This window comes from Cibotium barometz, chromosome 55 (assembly GCF_041138505.1).
Source record: "Cibotium barometz isolate CiBa-2024 chromosome 55, ASM4113850v1, whole genome shotgun sequence".
NCBI classification, from domain to species: Eukaryota; Viridiplantae; Streptophyta; class Polypodiopsida; order Cyatheales; family Cibotiaceae; genus Cibotium; species Cibotium barometz.
Window position 1 is genome coordinate 17,976,840 of NC_141100.1, and position 25,322 is coordinate 18,002,161.

Below are 25,322 nucleotides of genomic sequence, written 5' to 3' on the forward strand. Positions count from 1 at the left end.
GATATGCAGATTGTGCCGCGAGGAGGTGGAGACTGAGGATCACTTTGTATGTAGATGTAGAGCCCACCAAGGGGTCAGAGATAGTTATGCAGGATTGTTTGAGAAGCACTCTTCACTACATCAGTTGATGGAGGCTCGGACCAACGACGACAGCTTGGCAGACTACTACTAGAGCTTCAAAGTTCGAGAGAGAGACTCCTCCAGACACCCGCTCCCACTAGGGGTGGGAGACAGTCCCAGCTCACAGATTTCTTCCAGAGAGCTATGCCAGTGCCAACTGATGTACCACGTGGAGTGACCACACACAGAGTAGAGGAATTGAGAGCCAGGAGGAGACCTAGACAGACTGGACACACAGCACCCCGACTCCGTCACCGAGAGATAGCAGCTGTCTGGATGAGACACTAGATGGAGACACAGGAGAGGCTAGCTCGCTTTCATTCAGACTCGGGGTACATGTTCACGCCACTCACAGCCTCAGCATCAGCGATGTATGACATCTTATACCCCTCTTATGGCACTGGATGGAGTTAGACATAGATCTGCATAGCATGCTTGTACTACCCCTTCAGCATATAGAGATGCATCTTGCCTTAGCACTCCATCCACATCCCCACCCCCGCTTTATATTGTTTGTACATGGGCTCCACCAATCCATGATGATTCACAGTTGTATCCAGACACATGCACACTTTTCTCGTAGACGTTAATATATCTTTCTTTCTTTCTTTCTTTCTTTCTCTGTGTGTGTGTGTGTGCGCGCGCGCACGTGCCCATGTGTGGCTGAATCAGCAGATATCATCTCCACATAGATGACTCATTTCATCTGGTTACATACACAGGGTACATGAGGTTAAAACAACCACACAGGGTAGACCACAACTCCCATGGTCAGCCCCGTCCTCATCCATGCACCTTGCATCACAAGGGGATGAGGAATGTTGGTAGGCCAGAGCAACGAAGTGAATGACAACACATGATCTCTGTAGATGCTAAGCCACAATTTTAGTATCTTGGACAGCCCCAAGCAATATTAAGGCAAAAACTCAATAGAGCTTTGATGACATTTGGCAGGTTTACATCCAATAACATAATACAGCCAGAGAAACTCTTGTTGAGGATGAGCCGATACAAAGATCAATTTACAACAGATTTATCCATAAGCCACATTTCACCAAGGATCTCCATGGGCCAACTCCATGTCCCATTACATAGGCTCCACATCTGCGCAAGGAAGCATGTGAACCGAGGACTGCGAAAATGCACAATATCTTTATGCACGAGATTGAGACCAAGGTGCATGCCATCCTTTGCTTCCAAGCATACTATGAGATTAGAGGTCAATTTACTCTTGGATTCATGGAGTACAAGGACCAAAGGTGTGTGGCACTCTTTCTAAATGAGATGCGAAGACATAAAGGGCAACACATGAAGGGACACAGTAAGCAAGAAGAACAGATCCCATGTCAAACAATCTTTGCATCTTTCTTCCAACACATTGTGTTGAGTATTTCGGAGTCTCTGTGTGTGTACCCATCGTCTATGTGTACCCCTGTTTGTGTCTGTGTGTTAACAACCATTGTTTGTCTATAAAAGCATTGTACCTTGAGAACTTCACATCAATCAATATAAGCATTATATTGTACGTGCAAATACAGTCTCTTGAGCTTTGTTCTCTTATCTCTCTCTCCCCTTCTCTCTTTACTTTACACATCACCACGTATTACTTTCAACCTCCATAGCTGCTGGTCTCCTAACCCTGAGCCCCACAATTGATATCACAGCCTCATCACCTTGCTGCCGCCGCCCCAAGAGCCGGTTGCCGTCGTTTTCGGGTGGCGCTAGTGACAACCGCCCATCGGCGGCTCCGCCAATCTCGCCACTGATTTCAGGGGCGGAGTGAGTGCTGAGGCAATCACCAACACTGGCTGCTCAGCCCCGTCCACTGCCTTCTGCTGGTCGCTAATCAGAGTGAACCACATAGTGCATTCGCGATTCCCATAGGATGCACATGAGCTTAGAAGATTCATGGGTTGACACGAACGTGTAGAGGCCATGTAGATAAGTTCTCACATATAATATAAAAATATCCATACATTTAGAGGAGAATGTCCTCGAAGAAGAAAGATGGCAGTGATGTGGTGAAGGTACAGAAAAGGACTTAAAGCATCAACTGCAACACACATCTAAAGCTTTGATTGACTATCTTTTATTTTCCATTGAGTAGAGCCTTCAATTAGTTAACATTTTCCACCACCTGTAGGCACTTTTTCCCCACCCGTATGTGCATCCACCAGCCACACACCAACGCAGAAGCCTACAGTGGGGTTTGAACCCTTGACCTCCCAATCAAGAGGCACAAACACATGCCACTGGGCTAACAACCCATTCGCTTCAAAGGACTGTCTTAGGCGATAAAATACATTAGTGCCTGTTCACATATAGCACTACATATATGTTGGGTATTCAGAGCTTCATATGTGTGAGCATAGTTGCAAACATTCGCAAATGCAAGGCTTTGCAAACGTTTGAAAACGTTTGCAGTTTGCATCCCTTTGCAAACTTTACCTGCAATTTTTTTAACACTTACGAATTGGGCCACTTTTGGGCAATTTTAACATTACGCGGACACCTCCGCTCCCTGCGCGCTGTCGACCAGCACTACACGCCTACGCGGAAGCGCTTCCGCTCCCTGCGTGCTGTCGACCAGCACTACACGGCGCACGCCTTAGGCCTACGCTCTTCCCTCCCTGCGCACTGTCCAGTGTCGACCAGGCTCCAGCAACGAGCAGTGAGCACTGCACGCCTACGCTCTCTGCTCCTTTGCGTGTCTCTACTCACCCACAGGCCACAGCGAGGCCCAGCCGCCCAAGGGGCTTCCGACCTGCGAGCTTCCGACTCCCGAGCCTCTCTCGAGTCTCTACTACCGAGTGAAGGACTTCCTGCCTTCAAGCCTTGGAGATTTGAGAATGGGAAAATCCTCGGGACCGGAGTGGGAATATGTAACCCGCTTGGAAAAGAAAGGAAGAGGGATGTATCAGTGCAGGTGTAAATTTTGTCCTCATGAGTGGATAGGTGGGCCTTTGCGAATTCGTGCTCACATCCTAGCCATTTCAGGGCACGGTGTGGACAAATGTGAGCATGCCCTAGAGGATGTGAAAGATATATGCAGGCGATTGCATGTCAAAGCTGACCCTATGTATGATAAAAAGGCAATTGATGATGCGGTGGGGGATTTGGGGGATGCTGCTCAGGATGTATCAAATGTGGCAGCTTCAATGTCAAATGTATGTGGTTCTTCTAGTACATGTAACGAGGCAGTTTCTGCAAACAAAAGACAAAGAGTCTCTAAGGGTAGCCATTCTCAAGGAAAATTGGGAGCAGCATGGCAATTGCAAGCAAGAAAAAATGCAAGGCGTTTCTTCTATGCAGAGGACATTGCTCATTGCAAAGTGAAAAGTCCGTATTTGTTGGATATGGTCAAAGCCATTGGCGAAGCCGGAGCCTCATACAAGCCACCTTCATATGAGGCATTGCGTGTTAAGGAGTTGAGAGATGAAGTCAAATGCATAGATAGAGATTTGCTTGGCATAAGAGATAAATGGAAGAAATATGGATGTACAATTGTATGTGATGGCTGGTCCGACACCAAGAAAAGGCCAATCATTAATGTGCTGGCATCATGTATTTATGGCAGTGTGTTCTTAAAAGCTGTTGACACAAGCGGTCAATTGAAATCGGGAGAGTTCATCTTTGGTATCCTTAAAGATGCTATTCTTCATGTTGGTCCTACCAATGTTGTGCAGGTATGCATGGACAATGCATCAAATTGTGTGGTTGCGGGAGAGCTTGTCGAGGCTCAATGGCCTCATATCTTTTTTACACGTTGCACATGCCATTGTTTGGATTTGCTATTTGAAGACATTGGCAGCTTGACATGGGTTTCCCCCGTTCTTGAGTGGGCAAAGAATATTGTGAAGTTTATAACAAGGAAGCCAACTCTTTTGGACATGTTTCGAAGGTACAGCAAGAAGGAGCTTTTAAAGCCAGCAGAGACACGTTTTGCTTACACATTTATTGTATTGTCAAACTTGCTAGATGAGAGAGTCTACACTGGCTTGAGGAAGATGGTTGTAAGCGATGAATGGACAAATGCAAAACAGGTGAAGAACAAAGTTATTGGCTTGGAGATTACAAGCAAAGTGTTAGAGACAAGATTTTGGCAGGATGCAAGATAGATTGTGAAAATAATGGCACCTATTTTGAAGATTCTTCGCATGGCTGATAGGGAGGGAGCCACCATGGGATTAGTTTATAAGCTCACAGATAGGATGGTGGAAAGCATACAAAAAATGACAGGTGTTGATGAATGCAAATTGAACCAAGTAAAGGCTTTATGTGTTGACCGTTGGGACATGATGCACTCTCCTCTTCATGCCACAGGCTATGTATTGCATCCAATTTGGAGAGGCAAGGGACAAGAAGCAGATGAAGAGGTGCAAAATGGATGGATGACATTTATTGAGCGTTATACGCATGGAGATGTTGTTGAGCAAGGTGCATTGATGGATGAGTTGGATAATTACAGGTCATTGAAGGGTACTTTTTCTCGCCCACTTGCTCTAGATGAAAGCAGAATGCATGAAGGGGTAAAGTGGTGGGAGTCTTTTGGTGCAAGTACCCCTAAATTGCAACAACTTGCCATTCGAGTGCTTTCTCAAGGAACTACATCTTCCCCATGTGAGAGAAATTGGAGCACTTTCTCACTCATTCATACCAAAAAGAGGAACAAGTTGAAACCTTCAAACACTGAGAAATTGGTATACATACATACCAACCTTCAACTTGTTTCCAAAATCAAGGCAAGAGGGTATGAGAAAGTGGAGGTAACTTTGGAAATGATCAACAAGGAGAAAGATGATGAGAGACTTCTTTCTTCACAAGAGGCTCGTGAGTCTATGGAGGATGAGGAAGAAGAGGACATGCATGCAGTTGGTACTGAGCAGGCTGAAGCTGATATTGTTGAGACAGATGAGGATGCTACTTCATCTTCTTCCTCTGAAGAGGAAGATGATGAATGATCCCGATTCACCATGTACATGACCTCTCACACACGGGCACTTTTTACCTTGGCTGGACAAGGGTTTTTTCCCCGTGTGAGCACACTTCACTTTTAGTGTGTTGGGCTCTTTGCCTTGGGACTACAGTCTAGTACTCTGACTTATGTACTTCACTCTTTATGTGATAATATGAGTATTGAGTACATTTCCAGCACTCTTGAGTCTTGAGTCTTAAGTTCTAAATTCTAACATCTTTTAAGTTTCAAGCTTTCAAGTTTTTCATTGTGTTTCCAAGCATTGACTTTGAACATTCTATTTATGCCCAAAAAAATTATTATTTTTTACTTGCCACGAATGCGAATGCATCCACCCTCAATGCATTCTTTTGCAAACTCGGCATTCTCGAATGCGAATGCACGAATGCAAAGAATGCTTGCAACTATGTGTGTGAGCCAGCCATTGTATGGGTTTATGTGTCCACGTATGTGTAAACTAGCCATAGTTGTTAACAAAACGAAGGTACAAAAAAACAGACCAGTATGGAACTTTTAAATTTTGACAAATAAGTTCGATTGAGGTACGGTCCACTTTAAAAACACTTGCAAAACAGATATTTGTACACATGTAGAGATGCAAAGTCTAGAGAAGTTGTCATAAACTAGATACTACAAAAAGTAAAAACACTAGTACAAAGAGTCATGGATGGTGAACATTTGCATGCGGCATGCCATAAATAATAGCCATGGCCCACGGCCTACAATAGTAAATACAAAACATTGTGTAGTGACTAGTCACAACAAGTACAAAAATGTCTAGATGAGACTCTAGTCCTCCTCCTCAGAGGAATCAATAGGGGAAAGAATGCCCTCGCCAGTGGCGCTCCCATCATCAATGGCCAACACAAAACTACCCTCACTAAGGACATTGCCCTCGTCCATTTCCATGACCCGGACTTACCGGAAGGTTTCTCGCCTGTGGTGGTATATAAGGCAAAAGCCTCATGCTATCTCACTGGGGTGATACAAAACTATCCATGGAAACTCATCATGGAATACTAGGAACATAAAAACATGAGAGCAACATCAGCCCCAAGTAGATGGTACACCACTCTCCAAAATATCAAGCATGGGGCTAATGAGTATGCCGAGAGGTCTCCCTCAGCTATGTCACGTCGAAAGGTAGCTCGATGGCAGTGGAGAATGTCCTAGATCTGGAGCTTTTGAGGAGATTGGAGGCCCAATCCGAGGTAACTCCTCTCGGGCAAGGTGGGTTCAGAGCAACTCGAGGTGGGTCCACAAGATCAATCGTATCAATGTCCTCCACCTCCTAGGTCCAGAAGAAACTGGTGATGGTAGGCCCTAGAGAGCTTGAGAGAGAGAAAAGAGAGAGATGGGGCCCAAGCGGGCTGCCTTGCTGCCTTGGGGGACTAAGCGAAGTGTAATAAGCAATGATGTCATATGTTTAGCCATGTGTCACCGCCCAAATGTGTGATGTGTCAAAAGATAAGGCTATAAGCCTATCAAAGCGCTGTACTCCTTGAAACTTTTATCACATTAATCAAAATCATTGAATCGTGCATATGCTCTCTCTCTAATTAAGTTTGTCTCTAGCTTTCTCTCTATCCACACACTACCACGGACAGCTTCCATCCTCCATAGCTGCTCTAACCCTAATACCCACAAATGGTATCAGTGTTAGGTTCTCAAGTTGTTGCCGCCACCTCAGACCCGAGCTCGTCGCCTCGCGCAGCTTGTCGCCAGATGCTACTACTAAGAGATCCACCGCTTCCATGGCATGCTCCGTCTGCCTCTACCCAATTCTGAGTTCGCTTGCCCTTCGCCTTGCTACCGCCTTCTCTAAGCTGCCTACTGTGATCAGCATGAAGCCTGAGGTATCCACTCCCATGCTTGCATAAAGGTAATATTCATTCAAGGGGTGAACCCCATCATGATGTCTGCACCATCCATTGAAAAGTTTTCTAGTACCAAGTTTCCAACTTGGCAAACCACGGTGTAACTTCTGATGTGGGAAGGAGTATGGGGTATTGTTTCTGATAATGATGTAGCCACGATCCAAAGATGCAAACCAGTCAACATCATGGCAGCAACGGAATGAGAGAGCTATTGCTCCTCTTACTTCAAGTGTACTTCTAAGGAGATCTAGGAGAAGCTAAAAGCAAACTTTGGTAATCGTATCACTAAACTTTAAATTTTTCCTCAAGCTCAAGTTTTATGATATGAAGATGCAATTGGCCAAGCTTGGGTCATTAGTGCAACAGCTTACAAGTTTGAATTGTGAGCTCAATAATGCGGATAAAATGGTAGTGCTCATCAAAAGCGTGTAGGGGATCACTCGATTCTACTACTTTTGATGATCTAGTATCACTTTTAATTGAAAAGACCAAGAGGAACAAAGAGGAGCAAACCAACATTGGTATTAATCGAGCCTTCATTAGCACAAACAAGAATTGAAAGACCAACAAGAAGATTCGATGCAAATTCTGTAAGCGGCTTGGACACAAAGAAGTGGAATGTTTTAAGAAGAAAGAGCAAGAACAAGTACAACATCATGCCAATCTCCTTGAGAATATGTTCCAGACTCTTCTGAAGAATATGGTCCTGATATAGAAGAAATTCATGCTGCAACAATCTTGGTCAAAGACCTCGCTCTAGGCGAGGTCGAGGACGAGTGGAAGAGTCATGGGTTCTCTGCCCAGAGAGTCCCCTGAAATCTGAGTTAAATAATCCATGTGTGTGTTATATGTTTGTATCACCTTCACTTATAAAAGGCTTCGTGTTATCTTTCATCGCTATTAAGAGCTAGGGGGTGACGAAGAGCTGGCCTTGCTACTTGGTCACTTGCTAATAAAAGGATTAGCATGGCACAAGAAGTGTACATGGCTAGATCGCTTCCCTACAGCATGTGCTGTAGTTAGACAGTAGCTAACGTAAGAGAATAAAATGTGTGGTGTATACAAGAGAACACTCACAAGAAGTAGGATCTTTCATCGCACAACTTTAAAACTCAAATTGCACAATAATGGAGATAGAGAAGAATATTGTATACTGAAGTGATACAATAGATGGCAAATCCCCACACCCGTGTGCTCCTGTGAGGGGAGCTTCGATGGCTGATCTCGTACTATATGCTAGAGCCTAGCAGAAGCTAGGAAGCAAATCCCCACACCCGTGTGCTCCTATGAAGGGAGCTTCGATGGCTGATCTCGTACTACTAAGACGGAGACTATATGCTAGAGCCTAGTAGAAGCTAGGAAGTAAACTTACAGTGGTGACTGATGAACGATATGGAGAAAGGGTTGGCTGTGTATCTATATAGGCCTCTATAGCAGTTTCCCACCTCCCACGACCATCCTGGGCCCCGCAATGTAAGAACATGGTGTCCAAGAGTAAGGTCTACCTACTCCATGTGTGGACCGTTATGAGATAATGGTCCAGTGTAGTATGTAGCCTATTTGGCAGTGTGCTGAATCCAATCCAAGCCGTCTCTAAACCATTTGGCCACTTAGGCCCTCTTTCCGTGTGATGCCGGGCACCTGGGCTACTCAACCATGGCTACTCCTCATAATGGGGGCTGTATAAACATGAGCTAGCTGGTGCCTAGACAATACAATATGAGAGTGGAGCATTGATATCCAAACCCCCCCCCCCCCCCCTCCTTCAATGAGGACATGCTACAACTGGCCGACTGGGCATGATAAAGCTGGCCGACTAGGAAAATGCATCCAGGCTAGGAAAATCCAAGAAAAATATGTAAATAAGGGGTGGCCAGCCCACAATCAAGGGCCATGCAAAAGGGACCAAAAGGACACCAAACATGGGCTGAAACTGGGGATGAATGTGCTAACAAGATGGGATGTGAAGGCACCAGCTCTTTACCTCAGTCCCTGGCATGAGGGAACACTTGCACAACAATGCTTAGTCCTAAGCAAAAAAACTCTTGTATATAATATTGTAGCTCTTGCCCTTGAGCCAAGGCTTGGCTTCACCAACTCCCACTCTCTCACTTGAAAACTGTTGTTAGCCCATTTAATCTGCAGCTACTTTGAGGACCAACCAAGAATGGGTGTGACTCCACCCTGAATCGTACACTTGACACTCTATCAAATTCACCTTACGAAGCTTTTTGAATACATAAAACATACCAATCAAATTGTGAAGTGTATAAGCAAGTCCAGTACATGAAACCAATAGTGCCACAAAGATTGCTTGCTTGCTTGTAACATATCCTCACTTCACTTCCACATATACTTCTCTTGAAGTAAGGCAAGTTACTACACAAGTTTTGATACAAGTTCAACTGAGGTTACTCCAGGCATTTTGCACACACGCTGGCTCTGCATGGAGGGAACACACACATGCACATGTATATACAGAAGCACACATGCATCTAAGCATAAATTGCAACACAAGTGGTTGTGTTTTGAAAACTGGAAGGACATAGAAAGAGACGGATCAAGTTACCCCATGGATGCAATGTCTTCATCACTCCTACATTCACTTTCACATCTTTCCTCTATACCTGCAACAAATCTTCCCATTTAAAAATGTAGAAAACTACCATTTCAAAAAAACTATGCAGCATTTATGTGAGCCATTGTCATCTCATATGTCGTTTTCCAAGCAAAATTTATTGCAAACTTACATAGTGAAGACACATTTTATTGCAAACTATGCAGCATTTATGTGAGCCATTGTCATCTCATATGTCGTTTTCCAAGCAAAATTTATTGCAAACTTACATAGTGAAGACACATTTTCACATTGTCCATTGTCCCGGTCTTCAGTAGGAGGGACCCAGAATCCAGTAGGAGGGACCCAGAATCCAGGATCTTCCCAATCCATGTTTTCATTCTTACTGTCATCTTCCTCAAGGTTATTGGGAAGATCAAATGTTCCTCCCTCTTGATCAAATTTGAGATTTTTTATGCCATCAAGTTGCATGGGAACATCCATGAGAACCTCTGCCCTCTGTTGAGGTGTCACCTTCTTCTCTGCTTCTTTTTGAGCTGTCACCCATCCAACAAGAAGTTGCATGCATAAAAGACTTTTACTGCACAAGGAAAGAGTAACAACTGATGCTTCTAAGGCTTCAACAAACTTACTATAACAGTAATCCTCTACGAAACATATTTATGCACTATTTGTTAGTAAATGATGTTTAATATAGATTAATATATAATATACCACGCAATATTTGTTATTCACTATGAGTACCATGTCTAATACCATAAATTAACAATTTTATACATTAATATAAAAAAGAATAACACAACATACCAAGATCATTTTGTAACAGTGACCGCCAATGGGTTTACTCAAATGCCACGTTACCTAAAAACTCATGTCACATGCACTAAGAATCTCCATGGGCCAGCTCCACGTGTCATCACATAGGCTCCACACTGAGCCAAGGAGAGGTGTGCCAGCTAACACATAAGAACCAAGAGCTGTGAATATGCAGAGTGTGCGATATGCATAAGGTTGAGACCAGGAGCGTCTACTTTAATTAAAGGATATTAGAGCTTGATTACGTAGATTTGCATGGGATCTCATGTGTCCAAGCAGATGGAAGAGGAACTAGCTGTTTGCCAAGTGTTTAGGCTCAGATCTAGTTGAGGCCCAGTTAGTCCTTTAAAATGGAAGAGGCACCTAGCTCAAGGGCTCTTCTTTTCATAATTTGGGGAGAGATGCTGTCCATTTGGGTTCCCAAAAAGTATGTGTTGTGACCGCTCCCAAGTCTGAAGGCTCTTCAACCAAGGAGAGCTCAATTTTCAAGGCAGCAAAGGACCCCAAGTGTTCCCACCAAAATGCAGCCCTAAGAGGCTCGACAGCACCCGAGAATCTGTTGTAAGTGGGTGCAAGAGGGAAAGGCAACAACAAGGACAGTAGCTTGGGCTCTCCTCAAGAAAACGCACAATCTCTGAAGAAGTGTCCTCCACAGGTACCAAGAGTGCCACCAAAGTCTACAACACCAAAGACCCACGGGAGAGGAAGAATGCAGCAAAGGAAGCTGCTGTCCTGAAGAAAACACGCCGCCTATGTCCCAAACTCGTACAAGACTGAATGAACAATGAGAGGCCAGCACCCACTATTTATAGTAGAGGTAAGCTGGCCGACTAGACAGGCTGACTGGAAAATGCCAGAAAAGCTGGGAAAAATCCCAAAAAAATACTAGAAAAAGGGGTGGCCAGCCCACAAGCAAGGGCCATGCAAAAGGTACCAAATGGGCACCATAAATGAGCAAAAACTGGGGGTGAAAACACAATACACCATACATTCCCATCCAATAGGCCCTAGGCAACCATCAACGCGGCAACTCCAAATCCGTGAGATCCCATGAGACATAGACAGGCCCCTCCACAAGAGATAGAATAGAGAGCCTATTTGATGCTACTATAGTTGTATCTTATGTTCATGATATAAGCAAGGAGGCTACTTTCTTGCACTCAAATGGTTATCATGTCCCTTCACATGATCATTAATGTGTATGTAGCTAGTGGTTCGTTTCCTTTTTCCAAGATCTATGAAACTATTGTAACTCATTTTGGTCTCATCATAGACTCTTTAGGTCTTTTGTAGATGTTTTATTTCCTCTCTCCATGATTAATTACTTCTACTATCCAAAGGCTATATATAGTACATAATATATCTAAGAACCTAATGGATCTCATGGTTAGGATCATTAATTTATTTAAAAAAACAAGAAGATTTGAGTTGTGCATTGAGAACACCCACCAAGCTTGCGTTGAAACTTTTTGCCATTCATATGCTTCCACAAGGCATCCTCTGATTTGTTGAGCAAGTCCCCTGTGAGCTTGCAAATGACCTTGTCCCTACAGTGGAAACCCATCTTAGTGTTGAATTGATACATGAAAACAAACGAGTTGCCAATGGTCAAAAGCCCTACTACTTTGAATACAACTTTCCAAATACTAATTTATCATGATCGAATATCTATGAACCAAATCTACTAACTTATACCTACGCTTAATATGAGTAAATCTATTGTGGAACATTAGAACCACTAACGATAGGATTGAGGTATCCAACCTCACACATACAGACTTGTACATGGAACACAGTTAGCAAGTTATAAACTTATAGCATATTTCTAAATACTTCTAATATAAAAAAATTATTCTATTATAATAAGAAGAGGTTTGCCAGACTAAGGTGTGAAGGGGAAACAAGGAGGCTATCCCTAGGCCCGCCCTCTCGGATGCAGCATCTTCGGGACAAGTAAAGGAAAGGAAGGTAAAGGAGCCTTCATCAACCGGCAAGATGGACTTCAAACCGGGAGAGAAGAGTGTCAAGTTTGATGCTTTTCATGGAAAGCGGGATACACAAAAACCATTATCTTTTGTTAAATAGTTTGATGCCACTTTTGGAGGAGACGAATACTTTGAAAAGTCAAAGCTTCGAATGGTTCGTATGCATTTGAAAAATGCTGCCATAAATTGGTGGCTTAAAGTGGTACAGGAGGGGACTGAGCCGAAGACATGGACCGACTTCAAGACTATGTTCAACAAGAGGTTCCTACCCGCAAATGTTGAAGCAGATGTGCAGAAGGAGTGGGATGCTGCTTTGCTAGGCCCAGTGCTAACATTCAGCTTGCTGACAAGTAGCAACTCTCTCTATTTCGCCTAGACAGTTGTCATGTGCATCACTTACAAACATAGTGGTAGAATTGGCTCAACACCCCAATAGGTGCCCAAAAGTGCCTAGGACATACACCCAATAGGTGGAACATCTTTTGGGTGCTTTGAATACAATTAATGATATTTATGATAATATTTTTGGGTCTGAAAAAATAATGGACGACCAGTAAACGACCAACCATCCAAAACCTATAAATAGGCACTTAAGGAAATATATAAGATCATCCATACCCTGGTATCTACAAGTGCCAGTCCTCAAAGCAGCAACAGCAAGTGGTGAGTCAAAAGGAGGGCATTCCCAAGCAGCCAGTTTCAGCACGTGAACAGCCAGAACAGCAAGTAACCTTTTGTCATGCATTATTGCATGGTAGGATGCAGCCAAATCTCTTGCAGATCTCCGTTTTTATCCATTGAGGGCATTCTCAAGCAGCCAGTTTCAGCACGTCAATAGCCAGAACAGCAAGTAACCTTTTGTCATGCATTATCGCATGGTAGGATGCAGCCAAATCTCTTGCAGATCGTTTTTATCCATTGAGAGCATTCTCAAGCAGCCAGTTTCAGCACGTGAACAGCCAGAACAGCAAGTAACCTTTTGTCATGCATTATTGCATGGTAGGATGCAGCCAAATCTCTTGCGGATCTCCGTTTTTATCCATTGTGCATATTCCTTCATGCAATAAAAAGTAGATTAGGTCAATTCAGCCTTGTTCTTTGTGTACTTAAAGTTCATATTAACCCGCAGCTTAATCAGCACGTAATGCACGCTTCCGCAAGCATGTAGCAGCAGCAATAACAGTTGTTATGACCCCAAGTCCATCTTGGCCAAATGCTAGGGGCTCAGTGGCTATAACATGGATGCTTGCGGAAGCGTGTTTGTGATTGATTGATTGCAATTAGTGCCTAATCAAAGACTCAAACCCATGCTGTTTCTTCTGCATGCTCGATGCATAGTAGAGAGGGATGACCTAATCTACCGTGTAATACTAACATGAAGTATATACAATGCTGAATAGAGATACTCAATGGTAGCACTGAACCTGAGTTCTCAGTGACTAATGATGACTGATTGATCAATGAATGAATACGGCTAAAGCCTAGACTCTGAGAGAGAGAGAGAGAGAGAGAGAGAGAGAGAGAGAGAAGAAAGAAAGAAAGATATATTAACGTCTACAAAAGGCAGAGATGCCCTGTTCGCTATCCAGAGCTGCCTGCAGTTCTGCACCTGAGCAGCCCAGCCCGCCATAGCCTTCCAAAGCAAGTGTAACACGCGGAAGCTCTGGGAGTCTTCTTTCAACCATAAACACCACTGAGAACATGCTGATGCAAAAACGCAGACAGAAGGGAGAGTAGAGAGAGAGAGAGAGAGAGAGAGAGAGAGAGAGAGAGCTGGAAATTCAGTATATTTCTGATGGTACAAAAAGGTACCTACATCTACAGCCCTAGGCTGCCTTCATGAAAAGGTGGTATACACCCAAAACAAATCCGAGTCTAAGACCCAACTCAAAGGAGTTGAATGACTGATACAATGAGCACCCACACCTTTATATAGGCTTTTGAACAATAGAGAAGCTGGCCAACTGCTAGTCGGCCAGCCGACTAGGCATGGTTCTCCATAAGTGCTGGTCGTGCCTACTGCAGCCGCCTTCTTCTGGTACAGCCGACTAAGCCTTCCAAGTCCTCCATGCCTTGCTCCAAGTCCAACCTTCTGCCACATCTGCACTTTGTGCTCCAACTTCTGGTTCTTATCATTCTTTTTCTAGCTGCCTCTTCTGGACTAGCATCTGAGAATGTTCATGGCAATGCTTGCACATGACAGCAAGAGAGAGAGAAAAAGGCCAACGCAGTCCAGTCCGCCATCCACCAGAGAGAGAGAGAGAGAGAGAGAGAGAGAGAGAGCCGCCCTTCCTTCCGCTTCTTGCCAATGGACCCTACCCGCCTTGCTTTTTATCAAGAGAGAAGTCTCTTTCTACAGCCGCCAGCCCCTCCATAAGCATGAAAGTCCACGCTCTCCTCTCCCCTTTTGACCAATAGGGAGGCACCTCAAAAAACAGCCCGCCACCCCCCTTTTCTCCTTTAAAAAAACTAAAGCAATAGCAATAGCAAAAAGCGCATCCTCCAAATGAGCTTCTTTTTAAATCATCAAAGGTTATAAAACCTTATAAATTAAAATCTCTTTGTACCAAAGGTTATAAAACCTTTAAACTTTAATTCTCTTTGTTCCCTTCACACTTGGGGTTGTCCACACATGGGTTTCCTTATCAACTCCAAACCAACGCCATTCACACTATCCAGCATGTCCCCGTGCCCACCTGTATTAAGAGACTAAGGTTGAGTAGAAGGGTGAGAGAAGGGTGTGAGTGTGAATGGACTTGAGGTCCACTTGTTCACCTATTTAAAGGTGAGGCCATGAGGCATTTTGCATGAGAGCAAGGCCTAGTTGTATGTATAAGCAACTTAATAAGCAAGATATTATTCTTGTATTTTGTGAGTCCCTCTTCTCCACACACTTGATCTAGCATGAGCACCACGTTTTCTCATCATGGTATCTAGAGCTTGGGTGATTTGAACCACTTGTGGTGTAGATTAGGTCAAAAATATCCATTTTTTGCTTATCCTTCTTGTGTGGAGCTCAACCTCCAGCCCTTAGAGGCCTTCCACAAGCATGTAGAGGGCTCATCACTCCACGAATCCTTCATGAAAGTTAAAGAGCAGCACCGGGCGTTGCAGTTCGTACGGCTAATTTCATGATAGCTGCTGGCGCTGGGACGGCATTGCCCACGAAGTAGCTCGCCTGCGTTTTCTGCCTGCTGCGCTGGTCGTACAGCCATTGCTTGGCTTTAGACCACAATAAGCAAAGACACTTTGGGGCTTTGATAGCCCATTGTGTGGAGTACCTACAGCTGCAATCTCAGCTTATTTCGTCCACGGATGCGCCGGCTGGAGAAGAAAAACCAGGAGCCTCTTTCATTTTCACTCAAGCTTTCCATTAAAGCTTGAGTTTTTGGGTTTTGTTTTCTCTAATCAACACTCCCTTCCACTAATCACTCAAGTGTGAGAGTGAATGAGTATTGCTGGTCTTTATCTTGATTTTGAAGTGTTTTCCATCCACATGAGGTAGTGCAACAACCTCATGCCCGTCAAGCTTCAACATCAACACCAATTTTTATGCTTTCAAAGTGATTAAAGTGTGCTTCTAAGCACTAATTGTGTTGTTTAACACTAATCACTCTGTTAATCCAACAAAGGGAGGCACTCATAGTGTTATTAAACACTAATGGTGAGTTAATCACCAAAATAAGTGTTATTTTACACTAAAAATGTGCTTTTTAGCACTAATTGTGTTTTATACACACAAATGGTGATATTAATCATCAACTAAAGTGTTGCTAAACACTAAGGTGGTCTTAATCATCAAAGGAGGAGGTCATCTACATTACGGAGGCTCTTCTTCATCAACAATGGAGGCCGGGCACACACCATAAGTGCCACATTCAAGTCTTCATCGTCCACCGCTTCTTCCAAAGAGCAATGGTGCAACCATGAACCAATTGACTTCACCTCATAAGCTAAAGAGGTTAAAGAATTCTGATTTTTTATCAATAAACTCAGATTTTTGAGTGTTCTTAAAGTTGGGCACATGTACATTAAGTGCTCATCTTCAATGTTTATGTGTGTTACCCTTGAGGCCCTTGTTTGTAAGAGGCATAGGCAAGCCATAAGCCGTATGCTCTCGTTTCCCAAGCCCAAGGCACTTCATTCCGCTGCATATTCTGATTTTTCATCGTATAAGATGAGTTGTAAGGTTATGCATAGAATCCCTAAATGCTCTACCTTATTGGTTGTCATGATTTTAAGCATTTTTTGGCATTATTTTTGTAAGAGGCATTGGCAACATTATGAGCCATGCCCTCTCCTTCTTGAGCCAAAGATGATAAACCTTATTTGTTTGAGTATTTACCTCAACAATTTACTCACTTTCACTAAGCTTGAATCTTCAAACCCTAATGCGTATCTTGTAACTAACATGCATAAAAGCTATTGTAATTGTGGAGTAGACACTGCCCTTGACCAATGCATAAGGCAAGTGGTAAGACCCTCCCTTTCCCTTCCCCATTTAAATCTACCTCATCACTCATGGAGGAGATATGGTATTCAAGGAAGCATAAAGCATGTTGGAGGATCATCTAAAAGCAAACCACTTAAGCAATGGTGGGAGCCTGCATTTGATCATTGTGTGAGAATGGTCAAGGTGGAAAGCATATGGTGGAAGCAATGGCATGGATGTCACAAACATGTCATCTACAAGAAGTCAAGCAAACACAAAGAGTGGGGTGCACCATCATTGAGGTGTACATCTTCATCGACAAACAAATAAAGACTTAGATGGCATCAATGTAATAGCCTCTAAGGCTCTAGGAACACTTTTGTAAATCCTAGATAACCACACCTATATTCAAGCCTTATACGCCTAATGTTATAAAGGCATCTTATGTCCAATACCACCTATTCCATCCTTCCATAGTTGGTATTGAGGGGGGATATTAAGAGACTAAGGTTGAGTAGAAGGGTGAGAGAAGGATGTGAGTGTGAATGGACTTGAGGTCCACTTGTTCACCTATTTAAAGGTGAGGCCATGAGGCATTTTGCATGAAAGCAAGGCCTAGTTGTATGTATAAGTAACTTAATAAGCAAGATATTATTCTTGTATTTTGTGAGTCCCTCTTCTCCACACACTTGATCTAGCATGAGCACCACGTTTTCTCATCAACCTGCATACTGTCCAAAGAAAAACACAAGGTTGTAACATTTTTGGAGTCTACTAGCATGAAAAATAGGATGTACTTCAGAGCTCTCTGGAAACTCAAGTTCATATACTACGCTACCAATCTTCTTAAGGATTTTAAATGGACCGCAATATCTAGGAGAAAGCTTTTGACAGTTTCCCGTCTTGAGAGTCTCCGACTTTGCAAGGACTTTCAAAAAAACAAAGTCACCCTCTTCAAAGGTCACTTCTCTGCAGCTCTTGTCAGCATACGTTTTTGCACAACCTTGTGCTTCAAAGCTCTCCGGAAACTCAAGTTCGTATACTACGCTACCAATCTTCTTAAGGATTTTAAATGGACCGCGATATCTAGGAGAAAGCTTTTCACAGTTACCCGTCTTGAGAGTCTCCGACTTCGCAAGGACTTTCAAAAAAACAAAGTCACCCTCTTCAAAGGTCACTTCTCTGCAGCTCTTGTTAGCATACGTTTTTGCACGACCTTGTGCACTACTAATGCTATCTCTTGCTACTTTTAGCATATCTTGCAGGACTTCAACAAAATCCTTGACAAAATGAATCTCCTCCTTTTGTAGGCCTACGGCCACACGATATCTCAAGTGGAAATCATACATTAACATGAATGGACTAAATCCAATCGTTGAATGTTTCAAACTATAATAAGCAAACTCCAAATGTGGCAGGGACTCCTCCCAATTGGATTGCTTTTATTGACATATACTCAAAGCATGTCCTCTAACACTGTTGGAAGGTTGGCGATTTCGAGCGTGTGATCTATGGCTAGAAGGTGCCTTGGATTATCCCATAAGTGGAAGCATGGGAAGTTGAAGAGCCATATTAGGCTAGAGTGGCACCTTGTCATAATCATCTCCTCCGGCCGATGTTTTGGGAGGCAGCTCACCGGGAGATGGGAGCCCGGTGAAGGGATGCTGCAGTGCCCGTTGGGGGTGTTCGTGGAGCTCGATGGTGATGCGTCTCCTACGTGCGTTAGTCTTCCGCTACGCATTCTGACATGGTATCAGAGCCCGGGCGTGTGGTCCTGGGCGACCCCCTCGCGCCTCAGTGGCTTGCGGAGCTCGAATCGAGGGAGGGTGTTGGAAGGTTGGCAATTTCGAGCGTGTGATCTATGGCCAGAAGGTGCCTTGGATTATCCTGTAATATGCGGAAGCTTCGGAGAAGGATCGGTACTTCAAAACTCACAAATCAGCACTCTTTTCGCGACGGAATTAACGCACAAAATTGAAAGACGATGTGCAGAAAATAGAGAGAGAAGGGGGAGATGGAGAGGACACAGTATTGGGTCCCAATTACCCTCTGTAAGGCCCCCACCACGGATGGTGTATTTGCTTTATTAGAATGATGTAAATCTGAAAACAAATACAAAGTACTTGACCTTTTCTTGGTTGGAAAACTTGCCCTTGACCTTCAGTCCTTCACCCCTTTGCTTTAGCAAGTTCTTGGCTGTCCTGGCCCTTGTTTGCTTGGAGCACTTGGTGAATTATGAGATGGTCTCAATGATTTCTTGGCTGGGCTTTTATACCTCCTTTTGCATCCAGTCGGCCAGCTTCAGGTAGCTCCACGACTGGGTCTTATTTAAATAAATTCACACTTATAATAAATGCTGCTTTCACACTAGGCAGCAGGCTGCCCTTTCTGCGCAGCCTTCTGGGACAGCTTCAAGCGGCTGGACACACCTGCGCATGGGTGTGGGACTGCCCCTACACCTGGCCTGACCTGCTGGGTAGGGTTTCAAACCCTGTCGGCTGCCTGTCCAGCAGCCCTAGGGCTGGCCGACAGCCCTTCCAGCCCATGCCTTGGCTGGTGGGCAAAGCTTGGGCCCTCCTGGCCCCTTGGGGGTGGTTCTACACCTCCCCCATGCCCATACTAAGAGTGCAAGTGCAATTCTTCGCACTGGGGTAGCCCTATGGGCTGGCCCCATCTCTACATGCAAACCTACATGCCTACAGAGGCCTGGCATCCAGTTGCAAACCCGATACACAGAACATCTGACATCATTCCAGAGGGAGACTCACAGCGCGGACTGGCACTGCTTCATGTGCAGGACAGTGCACACCTGACCTTGGACTCATGTGCACGACAATGCACACCTGACCTCGGACGACTGAGATGGATCCCTGGCTGACTCGTCCCGGACTGGGCTCACATGGGACCAGTTCACCATCCCAGGTCCTGCACCTTCTGTACAGAAATGTCTACGTGGCATCCAAGTGCGGGATGCACGTGACATCCCCTTCTGCTTAACTTGACGGAAGCTGCATGGCCTCCAAATAATCCGTCAATAATGCCGGATAGTCTTCGAAAAATTCTTTGTCGAGCCATACCGCTTCATGAGTTCCTCGGTCCTAAAACTTCGTGAGAAACTGTCGTAGTCTTCGGCCTGAGCCATGCTTGAAACGGTGCAGAAGGATCTGTTCTGGAACCATTACTTCTGCTTCATCAATAATGTCTGGTTCCGCTTCGTCTTTGACCTTTGAAGGGGGTGGACCTGCATATGGCTTTAACCAACTGACATGAAATACATCGTGCATAGTTCAACTCGGAGGTAGCTTTAACTGCATAGACACCTCATTAATCTTTTTCCGGATGGGAAATGGTCCGAAGCTCCTGAACGACAACTTTGGGCATCACTTGCCCACCTGCTTCAATCTTTGCTTCATAATCCGAAGATACACCCAATCCCCTTCCGAAAACTTCATGTCCCTTCGGTCTTTATTGGCCTGTGAGTGTAGGCCTCTTGCGCTTTAGCCAATCTGTCTTTAACGGACTCTAGGATCTCCTGGTAAGACTCCGTCACTCTGTTCGCCTCCGGTACTGAAGACGAAGTCCTGGTTAACAACGACTGGAAAGGCCTTCCAAACGCTGCCTCATATGGAGTCCGGCCAATAGCTGAAGAAAAAGAGTCATTCAAAACAGCTTGAACTAAAGGCAAAAACGATTCCCACTTACCTTGCTGATCGTGGACATAACACTTCAGCACATCAAAGGCCAACTGGTTGTATATCTCTGTCTGGCCATCTGTCTGTGGGTGGAATGCACTGGAAAAATTCAACTTAGTACCAAAATTATCAAACAATGCCCTCCAAAAATGACTGGTAAACTTGGCATCTCGGTCTGACACTATGGTCCTAGGAATCCCACCAATCGGGTACCAATGCCGAATGAATAGCTGGGCAACATCCTCGGCGGTCACATTGGCCCTGCAAGGAATAAGCATAACAAATTTGCTGAACCTGTCAACAATAGTTAAACACTGTGTATTACGCTTACTCGGACTGGGAGGCAGATTTGTGACAAAGTCCATCGAAATGTCCTGGAAAGGACCCTCAGGAATTGGCAAAGGCTGTAACAACCCTATCTTCTTTCCACGAGGAGCTTTCACCTTTTGACAAATGTCACAGTGTTGTACATATGTAAACACATCACGCCTCATCTTTGGCCAATAGTATTGCCGTTCTAATTTCTCCAGAGTCGAATTCATGCCCCTATGACCACCTGTAATGGCGTCATGGGCATCATGGAGAAGAGCTGCCCAGAATGATTTTATGACACATAGTCGGCCTTTGTAGAAAAGCCAACCATCGCGTATCAGAAAATGGCATGGTCCTGTGGCATCCAATGCCTGTTCCCACTGCGTACCGAATTCCTCGGAATCCGCGTACGTGTGCTTCATGTCTTCTAGTCCTGTACCAACAAGGTCAAGTCTAGTGGTCTGAATCACAGATACTTGTCCCTTCCTGCTCAAAGCATCGGCCACTGGATTGGCCTTTCCTGGAAGGTACTCAATCATACCACCGAACTGCTGGAATATCTGACTCCAGCGGTGTTGTCGATCACTCCACTGTGCACTTGGCATCGTCTGAATCCAGCGCAATGCCTGATGGTCAGTGCGGACCTCGAAGTCACGGCCATACAGGAAATGTTTCCAATGTTTCAAGGCCTATATAACTGCTAGGAGTTCACGATCATAGACTGAGTAGTTCTTTTTGGCGGGCAGTAACTTGCGAGACATGTAAGCTATTGGATGACCATTCTGTTGCAATACACCTCCAATTGCGATGTTACTCGCATCGGTGATCACTTGAAATGGTTCATCCCACGAGGCAAGGGCTAAACAAGGCGCTTCTGATAAAGCCACCTTGAGGTTCTGGAATGCCTCCAACGCTCGTGGAGTCATTCGAATCTTTTGCCTCCTTGTTTTCACTCCCTTTAGCAGATCGGTGAGGTCTGCCGAGAGATCAGAAAACTTGTCAATGTGGGTGGAATATGCCTGGCATATACCCACAAATCATCTAATGTCATAAGCAGTCTGAGGTACTTCCCAGTTAACAATCTCGACCACTTTAGCCGGATCAAGTCGAATGCCTTCGGCACTGATTATATATCCCAAGTAATGTACCTAGAACAGATAAAATTCGGACTTCTTTTCATTGACATAGAGCTCGTTGCTTTCCAGCAACTTAAGGACTTTCTCCACATCAATGTCATGCTGCTCAACTGTAGCTGAAAATATGAGTATGTCGTCTAGAAATATGAACACACACACTCCAATCAACTCCCGGAAAATACGCATCATCATGCGGTTAAATGTAGCTGGGGCGTTCGTCAATCCAAATGGCATAACCACAAATTCATAGTGGGCCCGTTCTGTACGGAAAGCTGTCTTGGGGATGTCCCCCTCAACAATCCGAACCTGGTGGTACCCACTCTTTAAATCCAGTTTGGAGAACACCTTAGCTCCATTCAGCCTCTCGAGAATATAGTCAATTCGAGGCATCGGGAATCTGCTCTTGATAGTCAGCTTGTTGAGTGCACGATAATCGACACACAACCGAGAAGATCCATCTTTCTTCTTGACAAATAAGATCGGTGCTGCAAATGGCGACACGCTGGGGCGGATGAAGCCAGCTTGCAACAATTCTTGGAGTTGGCGGTCCAACTCCGATTCCATTGCCTTAGAAAGGCGATACGGAAACTTGCTCGGGGGTTCCGAGCCTGGGAGGAGGTCAATCTTGTGATCCTCCGGTCAGGACGGGGGAAGCTGGGGAGGGAGACTGTCCCGAAGAAAAATCTTCTGGAACTTTTCATGGAGAACCGAGTACTTCTCGGAAGCACTGGCCACCGTCTGGGCTGTCTAGATGTAAATCATCGCACACTGTGCGCCTTTCCTGACTGCTCGCTTAGCCTGCAAGTGGCTTATGAGCGGAAAGTTTGGAATACCTGGCTCACACTTAATGGTCACCGGGGTGTTTGACACATTCCGATCGATCTGGAACGTGTGCTTGTCCCACTTGACATCAGGAAGAAACTTGTGAAACCACTGGATACCCAAAATTATGTCTGCTCCTACCAGAGAGGCAACCATAAAGTCACGCACAAACTCTATGCCCTGAATCACTAACTTAGCACCTAGAGCTTCATACTTGACGCTCGTTGTCGTACCTGTGCTAAAACCCTCAACTTGTTTGTCCACCGGAGTTAGCTCGAAACGGGCCCGCCTAGCGGCCTCTTCCGTGATCACATCCTCCGTGCTGCCGCTGTCAAACAAGACAACGACTCTCTGGCCACCTATGTAGCCAAAGGACTTGAGCAATTCGTTGCGCTCATACTCCTGGTCATGGGCGCCCTTCTGCTTATCTTCGAGCTCCCGGCTAATAATTGCTCCAACTGAAGCACCGGGGGTTGAAGAACTAGGGGTAGCCGCTGTTGGAATTAGGGTTGCAGGAATGCACACACAACTTCAAGAAGATGAGGAAGCTTGAGCACAACACAGTAGTGTATTATGAGTGCCAAAAATGAAAGATAACAAGCCCTAGAAGATAATGGGCGTATATACAATGCACGGGGGAAAAAACCTCCTAGTGAGGGAAAAAGTGCCCCGGCGGTCCTAAGTGTGTTCACACACATCACTACTATAATATGGTAACAAATCCCCCCTGGAGTGATGCGGTGAACAAGAGCTAGCACTCATGTATAGGGAAGTGTCTAGCTATGTGGACGAATCCACAAAAGGAAGTAAGCCCAAAGCTTTGCGAAAAGCTTCGAACTTCTCACGAGGCAGAGCCTTTGTGAAAAGGTCTGCAAGGTTATCCTGTGTTGGCACATAAGCCAAACTGATCTCTCCTGCAGAGAGTCTCTCCCTGACATAATGGTAGTGCACCTCAATGTGCTTCGTACGAGCATGGAACACTGGGTTCCGCGCAACTGCCAATGCGCTCTGACTGTCAGTGAAGATGGTGGTGGCAGATGGCTGTCCAACACCCAAATCAGCCATAAGGCGTCTGAGCCACACACACTCAACCGTAGCTGTGAAAGCTGCCCTGTACTCAGCTTCACAACTAGAAGTGGCCACAGTAGGCTGCTTCTTGCTCAACCATGATATGCATGAGCTTCCAAGCATGAAGCAAAAACCACTCGTGGACACGCGTGTGTCATAACAACCAGCCCAGTCAGAATCTGAAAAAACATGTAAATCTGGCGGCAATGATCTCCCCTTGGGATAAAACAACCCAAGATGCCGAGTACCACTCAAATAGCGAAAGATACGCTTCACTGCCTGCCAATGCTTAATGCCTGGGCTATGCATAAATCTGCTCACCTGTGAGACTGCAAACTGAATGTCTGGCCTCGTAATGCATACATAAATGAGGCAACCAACAGCTGTCTGATAGAGTGTGACATCAAAGTGATCTCCAGCATTATGAAGACTCAACTTCAAACCTGTCTCCATTGGAGTAGCAATAGGCTTGCAGTCTTCAAGGCCAAATCTCCGCAACAATGTTTCAATATACTTTGTCTGACACAAAGCAATACCTCCATCACACTGCTTAAATTGTATCCCCAAATAATGATGCAAATGCCCCAAATCTGACATCTCAAAAGAGGCATTCAAATCAGCCTTAAAATCAGCAATATGACTCTCATTTGGTCCTGTGAGCAGCATGTCATCGACATAGAGAGCAATGATTAGATGTACACCATCCACACGTTTAACATACAAAGTGCTTTCTGTTGGACTATTCTGAAACCCATGTGCAGTCAAATATGCATGTATTTTTTCATACCAAGCTCGTGGAGCTTGCTTTAAGCCATATAAAGCCTTTTTTAACCTGCACACTTTGTTTTCCTGCCCTCTTTGAACAAAACCACGAGGCTGCGATACATACACCTCCTCATGCAAATCTCCATTTAAGAACGCAGTCTTTATGTCCAGCTGATGTACATTCCAACCATTATGAGCTGCTAATGCACAGATGCTACGAACAGTGGTCATACGACATGTGGGAGCAAAAGTCTCATCAAAATCAATGCCCTTCTCTTGAGCATAACCTTTTGCAACAAGCCTAGCCTTATGGCGATCCACTGTGCCATCAGGCTTACGCTTCAATTTGTATACCCACTTAGTGCCAATGGCCTTCTTGCCAGGGGGCAAGTCACATAAAGACCATGTACTATTCTTCATAATAGCATCGTATTCTGCTTGCATAGCAGCCATCCAATTTTCTGAACTTTGTGCCTCATCAAATGAAACAGGCTCACTTTCATCGCACATACTAGAAACAGCCAATGCATAACAATCTGACGCATAAGAGGCACCATGAGAGCCAGAACGAGTGCGACTAGACAAAGGGGCATCCAACTTGCTGTCACGCAAAGTCTGCACCAGCCATCTAGGCATGTTCCTAGAGCCCTCAATCTCTTGTCTCTCATCCTCAAGTGCATCATGCACATCTGCATCAAATATAGGCTGATCTGTGCCATCATTTAAAACCTGCATAGGCTGAAA

At 44.8% G+C, this 25,322-nt stretch overlaps 2 protein-coding genes across 3 annotated transcripts in view; one reads left to right on the forward strand and one right to left on the reverse strand.

The window, feature by feature from the left end:
* The window catches only part of LOC147607446 (uncharacterized), a 59,491-nt gene that overhangs the window by 4,541 nt on the left and 29,628 nt on the right, over positions 1-25,322 (reverse strand). Inside the window, exons 2-4 of one of the 2 annotated variants that reach the window (XM_086790253.1) lie at positions 11,816-11,913; positions 9,820-10,086; positions 9,542-9,599 (exon numbers count right to left, since the gene is read on the reverse strand). In XM_086790253.1, coding sequence (XP_086646379.1) covers positions 9,542-9,599; positions 9,820-10,086; positions 11,816-11,913 — 423 coding nt within the window. Of the gene's footprint in view, positions 1-9,541; positions 9,600-9,722; positions 10,087-11,815; positions 11,914-25,322 lie in introns of those variants that run through there. The other variant, XM_086790254.1, reaches the window with a different exon arrangement.
* LOC147607447 (uncharacterized) overlaps positions 4,334-25,322 on the forward strand; it is a 156,404-nt gene continuing 135,415 nt past the window's right edge. Inside the window, exon 1 of the mRNA XM_086790251.1 lies at positions 4,334-5,503. Within this exon, the coding sequence (XP_086646377.1) occupies positions 4,353-5,081 (729 nt within the window). The 5' untranslated portion in view covers positions 4,334-4,352 and the 3' untranslated portion in view covers positions 5,082-5,503. The remainder of the gene's footprint in view (positions 5,504-25,322) is intronic.